The 13695-nt window shown below is 32.7% G+C and overlaps 1 protein-coding gene across 2 annotated transcripts in view; it reads right to left on the bottom strand.

The window, feature by feature from the left end:
• The window catches only part of NBEA (neurobeachin), a 752078-nt gene that overhangs the window by 593737 nt on the left and 144646 nt on the right, over positions 1-13695 (bottom strand). For both annotated transcript variants that reach the window (XM_025364271.1, XM_025364273.1), the window contains exon 11: positions 2190-2298. In XM_025364271.1, coding sequence (XP_025220056.1) covers positions 2190-2298 — 109 coding nt within the window. The remainder of the gene's footprint in view (positions 1-2189; positions 2299-13695) is intronic.

Here is a 13695-nt window from a genome sequence, read left to right as displayed (position 1 = left end):
TCTAGGAAAACTGCAAATTAAAACCACAATGAAAGAGTATTTTGCATCCACTAAATCGACATTATAAGATTTGAAATATTAACATACATTTTTACTTGAAGGCTTTTACAAATATTTCTAACTATAAGCTAAGTTTTAAGTAAAAGAATGTTTACTTTATAATTTTCTGATACATTCTCAGTAAACAAACAAAAGCATATTTAAAGGGGTAAGTTTTCACAGAAATCCTGTCACACACAGTAATCTTACAAAGGCATTTCATATGTTATCAAAATCATGTTAAATGTAGCTTATCATACATCTTCTAAACAATTATTATACACTAGATATAGAAAAAGAGCATTCTATCATTTAAAAAAATAAGTCAAAGAGCCTTAAGTTCTTAGTAACGTTACGGAAAAAATCATCTCAATAAAGAAATGCTGCCAGTGATCAATCTACTTAACAATCTACCACTCTTCAATCATTAATCCTTAAAGAAAGGTCAACACTTGTTTTAAAGAAAAGACATGTTATATACAAAATATGTATAAAGACATGTAATATATAAAATATAGCATATTTTAGAACTTGATTCTTTTTGTGACTAAATAATATTCAATTGCATGTATATACCACATTTTGTTTATCCATTAATCAATTGATAACATTTCAAATGCAAAACAATTGGAGGTAAAATTAAAACTACTTCAAAATATCTTCTCAATTTTTTCCCAAAGGAAATATGTTTATCCCTTAGTTAAGATCTCACTTCTATTACTTCTCAAATAGTTTCATTTTCAGAGCAGCTGAATATTATGGAGTTAACTAACAGATAAGAAGAGGTCTGAGAGTACATAAAGGGCATAGGTATTTGTTATAAAAAAATTTATTCATGAAATCCCACTTTAACTTTTAAAGGAAATCACATGATACAATTAAACTCTTGTGAGATCATAATCAGAAATTCAGCACTCATTATCATAAAAGCACAGCTGTGACTAAAGCAAAAGAGGTCATAAAACATAAATGACACAAAATAGGAAAAAGTAAACCCATCTAATTTTTATTGTTTATATTATGTATAGATCAGAAAAAAACTACTTTAAATAATATGTAATAACAGCAGGGAAAAAGAACACAAAATAATGTTTCTATTACTACAAAATAAAAATTTTGACCGCATAATTTAAAAATAACACAAAACCTAACAGGTAAATCCATTTATACTAAATATAAATTAAGATTTTTATCTTAATACAAAAGACTTTCAAGAAACAGTCTAAGGTCAGACGCAGTGGTTCATGCCTGTAATCCCAGCACTTTGCGAGGCCAAGGCGGGCAGATCACTTGAGGCCAGGAGTTCAAGATCAGCCTGGCCAACATGGGGAAACCCTGTCTCTACTAAAAATACAAAACTTTAGCCAGGCATGGTGGTGCGCGCCTGTGATCCCAGATACTCAGGAGGCTGAGGCAGGAGAATCGCTTAATCAAACTCAGGAGGAGGAAGTTGCAGTGAGTCAAGATCGTGCCACTGCACTCCAGTGTGGGAGACAGAGTGAGACACCATCTCAAAAATAAAAATAAAAAATGAAAATAATCTAAGTGAAAAGAAAGCAAAGAAACAACTACAGTACTCCCTCCTTATCCCGAGGCGATAGTTCCAAGACCTCTAGTGGATGATGTACACGATTTTCGGTCTGAGAACTGAGATAGCTACTAAATGACTAATAGGGAGACAGTGTATACAGCATGAAAAAGCTGAACAAAAGGAAGATTCATGTCCAGGGCTTGTTAAAGAGGGACAGCATGAGATTTCATCACTCTACTCAGAACAGCACACAATTTAAAAGTTATAAATTGTTTATTCCATTTGATATTTTTGAACCCCAGTTGACCATGGGTAAGTGACACCTTAGAAAGCGAGAGTAGAAATAAGGGTGTACTACTATAGAAAACCTTAAGAGAAATGATACTTATTGCTTGAATATGGATGTAAATTTTTTCTTTACTTTTTTTAATTTAAATTTTCTTAATTACACTTCCGATACCCAGTTAATTCCATGTCTACACTGAAATCTCAGACGTTTGGGAATTAGCAAATAGTATAAGTCAATGGAAAGTGAAATTATAGAAAAAATATAATTAGTGGTTGTCAGCTGTCCAACTGTGAAGCTACACAATAAAACCATCAACACATAATCACTTACCTTTTCAAGTAAGTAGCCAATGACTAAAAAGCCTTTTCCACCCAGCATCTGTTCTTGCATGGCTACTGAACTTTTAAGTAGTTCAACCAGGAATGCCAAAAGAGTAGCACTGCATGTAAAGTACAGACATCATTATGTAATCATCACATGTTTATTATAAATACAGCATTCCATTTCAGTATTTTATTATGCCAAAAGATAATAACCATATTCAAATCTAATTTCTATTTTACTGACAATGACTATTATGCCTTATATATGAAAGAATATATTTCCTCATAAGCATGAGAAAACTAGTGTTGTTCTTTACAAATTAAATATAATAAACTGAATCATAACTGTGTAGATTAAACATCAAAGTTTATCTCTACATATATTTATATGTCTGGCTTCAAGTAAACCTAAGAAACATACACATATCATTTTCCATAATAAAGACTATTCTTTTGAATAACAAGCTATTGTAGAAAATTTTAAATGTATATTTAAAATTTTAAATATAGATGCACTATTGCTTTGTAAGAACAAGTCCTATTTTTAAATAAACTTTTCATTTAGAACTATTCTTCAAAAACACTTGGCTAAAAAAAATCCAGAGAAATATGTAACATATCACTTATGTCCAGGTATGCCCTAAGAAAAGCTCATGAGAGCAAATAAATTATTTATATAATATTGAAATGAAAAGTGACAATTATGCAGTACATAAACAAATACATAAAAGCAGATGAAGAGGTGTCAGACAAAGATTAAGCACTTGATTTGTCTTTGGAATGAATGAAGAAATAAAACAAAAAGAAATGATTGCATTGAATTAAGCTTTGATAATGCATTACTTCACAGTTACATATAATGATTTTAACCAGCAACACTGATACATGAATATAGTATTCTGAATAATGGAAATACATATTCCTTCATTGTATATGCTTAATGTAGCTCATAATAAATTGTTATATACCAGATTTTATCAAGAATTAAAATAGTATCAATTACAATGTTTTATAATATACCCTAAATTACCTATTTATATTCATAAGAAAGGGTAAAACCACACATTTCTAAACATATTTTAAAGGCAGGAAGTACTCATTTTTACAAGTGATTCAGACAATTTGGTAATAAGGAAAACTTGAAAATTATTAAAGCCCAAAAGGAATCTGAAGTTATTCTAATTTTTGAATTATTCTAGCTCTTCCAGTTTCAATAGGGATAATACATTTTTCTCCTAATGTGGCTACTTTTGTTCAAATTAGAAATGTTCTCATAACAAGAACCAACAGCAAAATTACCATTATCATTATTATAAAAATTGATAGTTTAATGAATTACATATCAGCTAGACAAAATATAGTATCTAGAAATAAAGTACTTTGTCACAGGAAATTAAAAGTCAATTATATTAACTGACCCTATATCCTTAAACCACAAAAAAAATGTAAACTATCACAAATCAATGATATTCTTTTACTTTGTCCTTAAGCCAAAGATAGACACTTGCAAGAAAAATACAACTACCAAGGAATCTCTTGGGATTTTAAAAAATGTTTCTGTAAAGAAGCACAGCTATTAAACAATCTAGTCCATTTTAAATGAACTGAATAGTCAAGGCCACTTCACAAATAATTGCTAAGTACTGTATTACACATAACACATCTGCCTAGATGTTTAAAAAGAATAAAGAAAACTATGCATAGAGATTACAAAATTTCCTAATCTGTTCGTAGAATTCTTACATACACCAAAGTTAGTGATTTAGTGGGAAAATGGATTCCTAAACATGAGCACTGCCAAAAAGAAAGACTAGAAATGCCTCACAATGGTCCCTATGATCCATGAAAAAAGGCAAAAAAGTATTTCTTACAGTAAATCGCCCTACTATATAGAACCATATAAAATTGCAAGGATGACATGGATTTTCTCATTCTTTTATGTCAGAATAAGAACTCATTCTCAAACATCTAATGAGTTACCTCAGACCTCTAAACACAGTGTAGTTCCATTACAAAAACAGAAATATTAATATTATTATTCCAAAATATTAACACAGGACTCTGCTATCCGTAAAGTGTTAATTTCACTTCAATATTAACCAGGACACCAATTGAAATGTCAATTGCATTCACTAACAAAAGTAGTTTCAATTTATACCTAAAACCCAATGCATAGCAATACCACATCTTTGCAAAAAAAAAAAAAAAAAAAAAAAGATCATTACAATAAGGTATAATTGACATGGTGGACGTAATAGTAAATAGATGGCCATCTTCGAAGAGGTACAATTTCAAACATAATTTAACAAACTTACCAGTAACTAAAATGCATCGGATTGTTGCAGGGCTCACAATAAACTTGCAAAATTCTGTGTACTGCCATACAAAATTTCTCTCCATTCTTGCCTATTTCCAACTCCCCTAGATACAAAGGCAAATATAAAGGATACTTCAGCCCATTCCTATATCTCCTACATACCACTTCCTGTCTAGAACACATCAGTTCATCTGTAGAGGATCTAAATATATACTATAGGATAAACCAAAAAGCAAGTATCTGAGTCAGCCAGAACTAATACAACATAGAACATTCTCTTGAAAAGTATAGCAATACCTGGGAACAGATTTTCAGAGGAGTATTTTACTTCACAGACCAAAAGTATGCTGATTATTATGTCATGATATATAATTGCTAAACTTTTCAACAGACAGTACCATAACACATGTTCTATAAGTAGCAATTCTACTTCAGGAATGGATATGAGTTTGTAATCCTGTATCTTTTTGAGGAAAATGATGCTAATAACCTAGTGGGTGTTTTTTCTTAAAAATAATTACCATCTTGTAATTCTTAATAAGCTTCATTTAAGTTAGAAAATAATATTTATTTCAAGTATCAGATTCTAAAGGGCTAGACCATGGGAAAAAATGAAAGAAATAGTATAATAATACCTCTTATAAATTAGCATATTTATTATTTCTCCAGAGCTTTTTGGCCTTTATTGATAAAGAATACAACAACAGTCTTGGCCCACAAATACCTGAGAATATTTATTAACTATGTATAAACATAACTAATTTGTTTATAATAAAAATATATATATTTCTATTTCATTAAAATTTAAATATGAATTTTTACTTATTTTACTATAACTTTATCCATTTCAATTTGTATTTAACTTTTTTAATAACTAATGTAGATAACTCATGTGATGTGATCCATAAAGTTTTATTATATTTCAGGTACTTATATTATTTAGAATTCAATATATCATAAAGATACACCTAATTCATAACTAAAATGATTAAGAGTGAATATATAAACCTAAGTTCTGTTCAAAGGTAGCTCTCTGAAGACATAAACTGGCTATTCAATTTGGTCTTTACTGAAAAAACTAAGTACCACAACTAGATTGGCTTTTTAAATAACCATCTTTTTATTAAGAAGACTGGAAATACCTTCCATAAAAAGTAAAGATTCCCCCTAAAATCTAATATGTCCTCCCCTTATAAAAGAATGTTGCAAAGTAATTGATTAAGTAGATTAAGTCTCAAATCAGATTTACAGTATCAATAAGGGGGAAAAAATCTTTGGACATTTTCAAAAGGTTTCATCTTTTAAGCCGACTTTAGGACTGAATTACAGTGAAATATCTTAAAAGATGATTACAATTATGTAAAATATTTAATATTATATTTCTATAGTATTTCTCTCACTACATAACTCCTCCTAAATGAGAGTGATCACAGCAGAAATAATTGATTTCACTGTATGTTAATCAATTCAAGTCCACACCCAAGACAATTTCGCATCCAAGATAATTTTCGGTGACACAAAAAAAACTCACAGTAAGTTGTAAGAGCTAATTTCCTTCGTAGTTCAACATTAGAAGGGGCAAACCCATATGTTTCTTTTTTTTTTTTTTTTTTTTTTTTTTGAGACGGAGTCTCGCGCAGTGTCACCCAGGCTGGAGTGCAGTGGCGCGATCTCGGCTCACTGCAAGCTCCGCCTCCCAGGTTCAGGCCATTCTCCTGCCTCAGCCTCCGAGTAGCTGGGACTACAGGCGCCCGCCACCACGCCCGGCTAGTTTTTTGTATTTTTAGTAGAGACGGGGTTTCACCATGTTAGCCAGGATGGTCTCGATCTCCTGACCTCGTGATCCGCCCGCCTCGGCCTCCCAAAGTGCTGGGATTACAGGCTTGAGCCACCGCGCCCGGCCAAACAGGTACATTTAGCAGTCACTTTTAGACAACGCCCTCATGAAGATGTGATCTCAGAGAAGACCAATGCCTACACAGGCAGTGAATGCAGGATGAAATAAGGAAAACTGTGAAATGCAACACAGTAAAATACAAGGACAGATGGATACATAAGATAGTACATGAAATCACTAAGTCTGCCCCTAGCCGTGAAATCTCTTCTCAGTAATTTCTACCTTTTCCTTCATCCTGATAAAAAGGCAAGGCAGCCTTATAAGTTGAATTGCTACCACTGTCATGGATATTTAAGAGCATTCCTTTGAGGCTCTATTAAAAGTTAGGTTATTACTCATGTCTTCCTTTGTCTTGTCAGAGATTTTTAATTTTATGTTGTATACCGTATCTTATTTCTGACAAATATAGTTTTAAAAAAGTATAAAAAAGTGCTTGAAACATGTCAATTTATCTTCTGAAGAAAACAAAATGTTAAAATTTTCATATGTAAAAAAATTCATTCTAAATCTCTTATATTACTATCTATTAGTATACAGTATGTAACAAAATTTATATAGTTTGAGAGCAGAACGCCTTTTTATTATAAGCTCCTTTCATATATTTACTAAAAGCATTCAAAGGTAAAAGAAATAACTTTCACAGTCTAATAGTACTGCAGTTTAACCCCAACTAACATGCCGCCCCTTACGGTGCACTAAATGTCATAGTCCCTTTAGGAAAATGTCCTGGGCATTTTACAAATGACAGCCACCACTATAGTAAATATGGATAGATGAATGCTTTAGAAATTTAATAATGTAACTTCCTAACCCCTAAGGAGAACTTAAGTTCTAAATTGGAAAGAAAAATTAGAAACAGGTCATAATTACACACGGATGATCTTAACTATTTATGCATACTCTAATGCCCTTCAAGGTCAAAACATGCCACAGCAGGAAAGCCAAATGCTCAGACCTTTACCTTGGTGCTGGCTCCACTTTCACCTAAGCCCCAGCCTATTTAACAGAAACAGGATTAACATACACTAGAAGTGCTGGAATTTGCAAATGCAAGAAAATAAAGAAAAACAGCTGACTACACAAAGTTGAAACAATTCTTTAATACTTAGGCTTTACACAGGCCAGGAATTTTCTATTCTTTTAATAGTTAATTTTATTTTTTAAATGGTCATACAATGAAATTTCTTTCTCTCTCTCTTATTTTTTTTTTTGTGTACCATTTTGAGAATGTTAAATAAATAGATTTGTATAACTACCACCACAATCAAAATATAGCCCAGTTCCATCACACCAAACAATTCACTTGTGCTATCACTTTTCAGCTTTATAGCCGCACCTTCTCAATACCCATAAGCTCTAGTACTTATCCCTTTTCTCTATCACTATATATTTTTACTTTTCAAGAATGTGACACAGATGGAATCACACAGTCTGTAACCTTCTGAGTCTCCCTTTGTAAGCTCAGCATATTGCCTCTGAGAGGCATCCAAGTAAGTACATATATCGAGTCCATTCTTTTTAGTTGATGAGTAGTATTCTATTGTATTAATGGATGTTCCACAGTTTGTATACCCATTCATTTGTAAAGGCATTTGGGTTGTGGAATAGCAATTGTGAATAAGGCTACTATAAACATTCACATAAAGGCTTTTATGTGAACATGATTTTCATTCATTTCTCATAAATAAATGCCCAGGAGTAGAAAGGCTAAACTATACAGTAAGTGTAAGTTTAACTTTATAATAAACTGCCAAACTATATTTCAGACTGGCTGACCCATTTGGCAATCTCATCAGTAATAGGTTCTAGTTGTTTTGCACACCTTCACCAGTATTTAGCTCAATAGCTATTTTTTATTCTACTAGGTATATAATGGTATCTCATAGTTTTAATTTACATTTCTCTGTTGGTTAATGATGTTGAACATCTTTTCATGAACTATTTTCACATCCTTATATTCTCTTTGGTAAAGTGTCTATTCTTTTGTCCACTTTTAAAAACTGAATTGTAGTCTTACTGTTAAGGATTGAAAGTCCTTTATTTATTCTTGACATAAATCCTTTGTCAAATAAGCAATTTGCTGTTATCTTCCTCCAGCCTGTACCGTGTATTTTCATTGCTTCTTTAGCATAGCAAAAGTTTTCAACTTAGACACAGTCAAAATGAAATGTATCCTTTTTTTTTAGTGAATTATGCTTTTGTCATCACAACTAAGAAAGCTTTGCCTACCCTAAGTCCCATAAATTTCCTCATATGTTTCCCATAAAAGTTTTATAGTTTCATGTTTTATATTTAGACTTAGTTTTTTGAGTTAAGTTTCATATAAATTGTGAGGTTTAGGTCAAGGCTCATTTGTCTGGCATGAGATTATCCTTCCTCCATTAGACTACTTTTGCACCTTTGCCAAAAATTAATTGTCCATATATATGTGGGACTATTTCTGGACTCTATTCTGTTCCACTGATTTATGTGTTTGCTAATACCACACTGTCTTCATTATTACAGCTTAAAAGTCAGTCTTAAAGTCAGGTAAGTATAATTCTTCCAACTTTATTCTTTTCCAAAACTGTTTTAACTATTCCAGTTGCTCTGTCATTCAACATAAATTTTAGACTCATCTTGTCTATATTAATGAACATATTCACCTGGGATTTTAATTGTTACTGTGTTACATGTATCTACCAATTTAATGACATCTTTATATACTGAGTCCATGAATATGACATAGCCCTAAACTTATTTAGATCTTTGATTGCTGTCATCAGCAATTTGTAGTTTTCAGCACACACATCCTATACATGTTTCATGAAATTTGTATCTCGGTATTTAAAATTTTTGAGGCTACAGTTAATGGTATTTTTAAATATGGTTTCACATTGTACACTGTTAATATAAAGAAATATAAGTCATTTTTGTATGAGAACCATGTGTCTTGTGACACTAGTGTGCTAAACATGGCTTACTAGTGCTAGAATTTATGTGTAAGTCATGTTCTTGAGAATTTTTACATAGACAATCATGTCTTCTATGAAAGCAGATAATTCTATTTTTTCCTTTATAATCTGTATGACTTTTTTTCTTACCTTATTGTAGCAGCTAAAACTTCTAATTTGGATTAGATCCATGTACACATAACTCAGGGCTGCATTTCATTAAAAACTTTTATAGGGTTACTTTCTCATGTTCTTCCCTTTCCATGATATCTCTGATAGAAATTCTCAGTTCTGGGGCTCTGCTTTTCAGTTCTCCTGTCAAAACACTGGGGCTTTAGTTTCTCTGCTCTGCAATGTACTTCTACAAGCCTGTTCACACCCAGGGCCACTGGCAGAAAAGCAGAGAGATTAAAAAGAAAAGGGTGTTTGTCCCACCCTATTAGGACTCAAGCTCTACTGATCAAAGAAAAGCCTCCCTCAGAGTTTTGGCTTCTATAGGCTTCCATTGGTGATAAGACTACATGAGGGCTGGGTCATGACAGAACAAGGTGAAGAAAAGATAAATTAACCAGGCACTCTGTACTAGAACTAGAGGATTTCTCCCAGAGTTGTCTCTCACTACACCGTGGTGCACAATTTCAGGTTTTCAATTTAATTCATGTTGGGGAAAAATGAAGGGGCAAAAAGTATAGTGAACTCACTTCCAGTTCAAAGGCATTGTGAATTCTGCTCTTATTCTCCACTCTACCTGCTATTATTCACTTTTCAGAGCTCTGAAATAGTGGCTGCATGAATTCTGTCCATGTAAGGTGTTATTCTTGCATTGAGTAGGAGAAACAGGGTAGGGTGTGCTCACTCCACCTTAACCAGAATTGGAACTGAATTTTTTGTTTTCTGACTGACTTAAATGAAACTCTAAGCTAAGATGACTCAAAAAATCCTTCTGAGTCCCCACATTTAGATCTCAACATACTAACTGGACAAACTTATTCAATATGCCCAGATATTGGCATACAGCATCACATCGGTTAAAGTCAGGTTTAATACTGCTATGTCATCACATCTCTAATAGTCGTCAAATCCTTTCACACCAAAAACCTGTAATTCTAACCAAGAACGATTGCAACCCACTAATTTTACCAGCTAAGAAACCAAGTATGCTAGAGACGATGTTTGTTATTAATAATTCCTATGTCATATGCCTACTTCTTGTGTATACAGAAGACATTTCCTAACCCCATTATAGTTAAGTATGTGATTACATCAACTACATGTTATCAGAAATCTCTTGTGGGTTACAACAATAAAAAACCTATGCATAATTCTCTAGTGCCACTCCTCGCCTCCTATGATGAATACTGGCTACTCTGAAATATGATGGTGAAACCCAAAACCTTAGATTGCTGACGAAACTATATTTGATCACAGGAACACTACATAAACCTTCACTGTATAAAGCCACTAAGGTTTCATGGCTACTTTGATATCATATAACCTACATTGACTAATACAACCAGATTTAAAAAAAAAAAAAAAAAAAGCTTGTATACTACTATGTATTTCAGACTACCAACCTAATATCTAATTTAGGGACTACCAGCCTAATATCTAATTTTTATTTATCTTTCTTACCAAGTACTCCAGTAAACTTGACCTGAACTATACTGGAAAAGCCAAAATTTTACTAAGTTCTACTAAAAACATCACCTTGCATTTTCCTAAAAAGAAGCTATCTGGGATGCCTCCAGACCATATAGTTTGACAAATCCACATGGCTATGGCTAACTATGGAAGCTGGATTATATTACAATAGCTCAACGACCATAAAAACTGGCAGGCTGTCATCACAGAACCAGAAAACTGAAAGGACTTATCACTTTCTTAAACAACATCTGTCCAAAGTCCCTATATTGAGTTTTCCTAATGATATTAAACCTGTTACCTTTCTTTTGAAGTATGGAATTATTTAGGGTACATTAATGGAGATTCAAAAGGACAAACAATATCCAATTGCTTACTACAGTTTTCTGCTTAATCTCATAGCAGCTTGCTTGCCTCATACATTGCATTCAGTTTATGGCTGCAATAATATTGGAAGATTTTTCAGCCTCCATAATAGATTCCTGTCTGACATTAACTATGGTAGGTGATACCTCAGTACCTATCCAAAGTACCAAAATACTGCACCTTTCTAATGCCTGGAAGATAAAAACTCTTCTTCCTCCCTGTGTTACATTACTACTGGTGCCCCATACCAACCCCTTTATTCCAAACTCCAGCTATAGAAACCTTGACCACTTGATGAAAACCAACATCATTTAACAAACCTACTTCAAAATCTTCACCTTACCTCTAATGTAAATCAATTATAGTCTACAAGATTCTCTGGCTATACCATTTGTTCCTACATCAGGTAACAAAAAGTTTTATTTTGCTTCTGAATATTCTGTCCATGTGTCTAAAATTGTGTAAAGCTGATTCTCTCTCTAGAGCATATATCCGTTCCTTTCATAAATGTCGACTTTTGGGCTGTAACGTTGATAGATGCCATGACTTCTTTTATGGTTCTGAAGCTGTTCATGATTTTACACAATCATATAATAAGAATTCCTTGCCTACTATTGAAAAAATCTCCCTGGCATATTATTTTAATGCTACTTTATGACTTACATCATTTACAACTTCCTTCTGCCATAACTATTATAAAATTCATTGCTGAACAAAAGCTGTATGATGATGTTAATAGTGGCTCATGCTTCAGCCAAAGCTGTAGTCCCTACCACTTCCAAATTCATCCTTTCAATTTTGTGCTGACTGGACTTCTCCAGAGTGTACTCTAAAATTTCTTTACATAAGATAAGGTACCAACTTTAAGGGAAATATTTTTAATATAAATATTTTAATTTTTAAATATAGTTTTAGGCATGAAATCTCTTCCTAGATCAATATCTTGAAGTATTTTCCCTATACTTTTTCCTAGTAGTTTATTGTTTCAGCACAAATATTTAATGGTTAAGACCTCAAAAGTACAGATAACTATAATAAAAATAGACAAATGAGACTATATAAAACTAAAAAGCTTCTACGCAGCAAAGAAAACAATCAAAAGAGTGAAGAGACAATTTGCTGAACAGGAGAAAATACCTGCTAACTATTCATCCTACAAGGGACTAATATCCAGCATATACAAGGAACTCAAACAACACAACAATAAAAAAAAAACCCCATTAAAAAGTGGGGTAAGGACATGAATATACATCTCTCAAAAGAAGACACAGAAATTGTCAACAGGTGTATGCAAAATTATTCAACATGACTAAGCATAAGAGGAATGCAAATCTAAACCACAATGAGGCATCGACTTACCCCAGTTAGAATGGCTATTATAAACAGAACAAAAAATAACAGATGCTGGTGAGGATGTGAAGAGAAGGGAACTTTTGCACACTATAAATTAATACAACCACTATGGAAAAGAGTTTGGAGATGTTTCAAAGAGTTAAAATAGAACTACCATTAAACCCAGCAATCCTGCTACTGGGTATTTATCCAAAGGAAAGGAAATCTGTATATCAAAGTGATACATGCACTTACATGTTTATCACAGCACTATTCACAAAAGCAAAGCTATGAAATCAACCTAAGTTTCCATCAACAGGCAAATGGCTAAAGAAAATTTGGCATATATGCACAACAGAGTACTATTCAGCCATGAAAAGAAACGAACTCATGTCATTTTCAGAAACACAGATGGAGGTGGAGGTCATGATGTTAAGTGAAATAAGTCAGGAACAGAAAGATACCACACATTCTCACTCATATGTGGGAGCTAAAAGAATTGATCACATGGAGGTAGAGAGTAGAAAGACAGATACAAAGTATGGGAAGGGTATGTGGGTGGGAGGGAGAATAAACAAAGGTTGGTTAGTGGGTACAAACGTACAGTTAGATAGTTGGTAAAAGTTTTCATGTTTAATAGCAGTGTAGAATGACTATAGTTTGCAACAATGTAGTGTACATTTCAAAGTAGCTGGAAGAGAGGGCTTAAAATGTTACCAAAACGGAAATGATAAATACTCAAGGTGATGGTAATGACCAAATACCCTGACTTGGCCATTACACATTCTATGAATGTAACGAATATTCACATACACCTATAAATTTGGCAAAGTGTTTTTATCAACAAAATAAATTTTGAAGAAAAGAAAAAAATATGCTTAAAAACAAGATTCACTATTTTATACTCCACAAATTGTTGTTAGATGATATAAAAAAACTTCTCCTGTTCTTTGCACGTGAATTGGCACAAAAAGTAAAAAATAAAAAAAGTTATGCAAACAAACATTGTTAATATCCTCCAAATTGT

The sequence above is a fragment of the Theropithecus gelada genome, chromosome 17, assembly GCF_003255815.1.
Source record: "Theropithecus gelada isolate Dixy chromosome 17, Tgel_1.0, whole genome shotgun sequence".
Lineage (NCBI taxonomy): Eukaryota > Metazoa > Chordata > Mammalia > Primates > Cercopithecidae > Theropithecus > Theropithecus gelada.
Note: the sequence above shows the minus strand (reverse complement) of the source record. Positions and strands in the feature narration are given on the sequence as shown.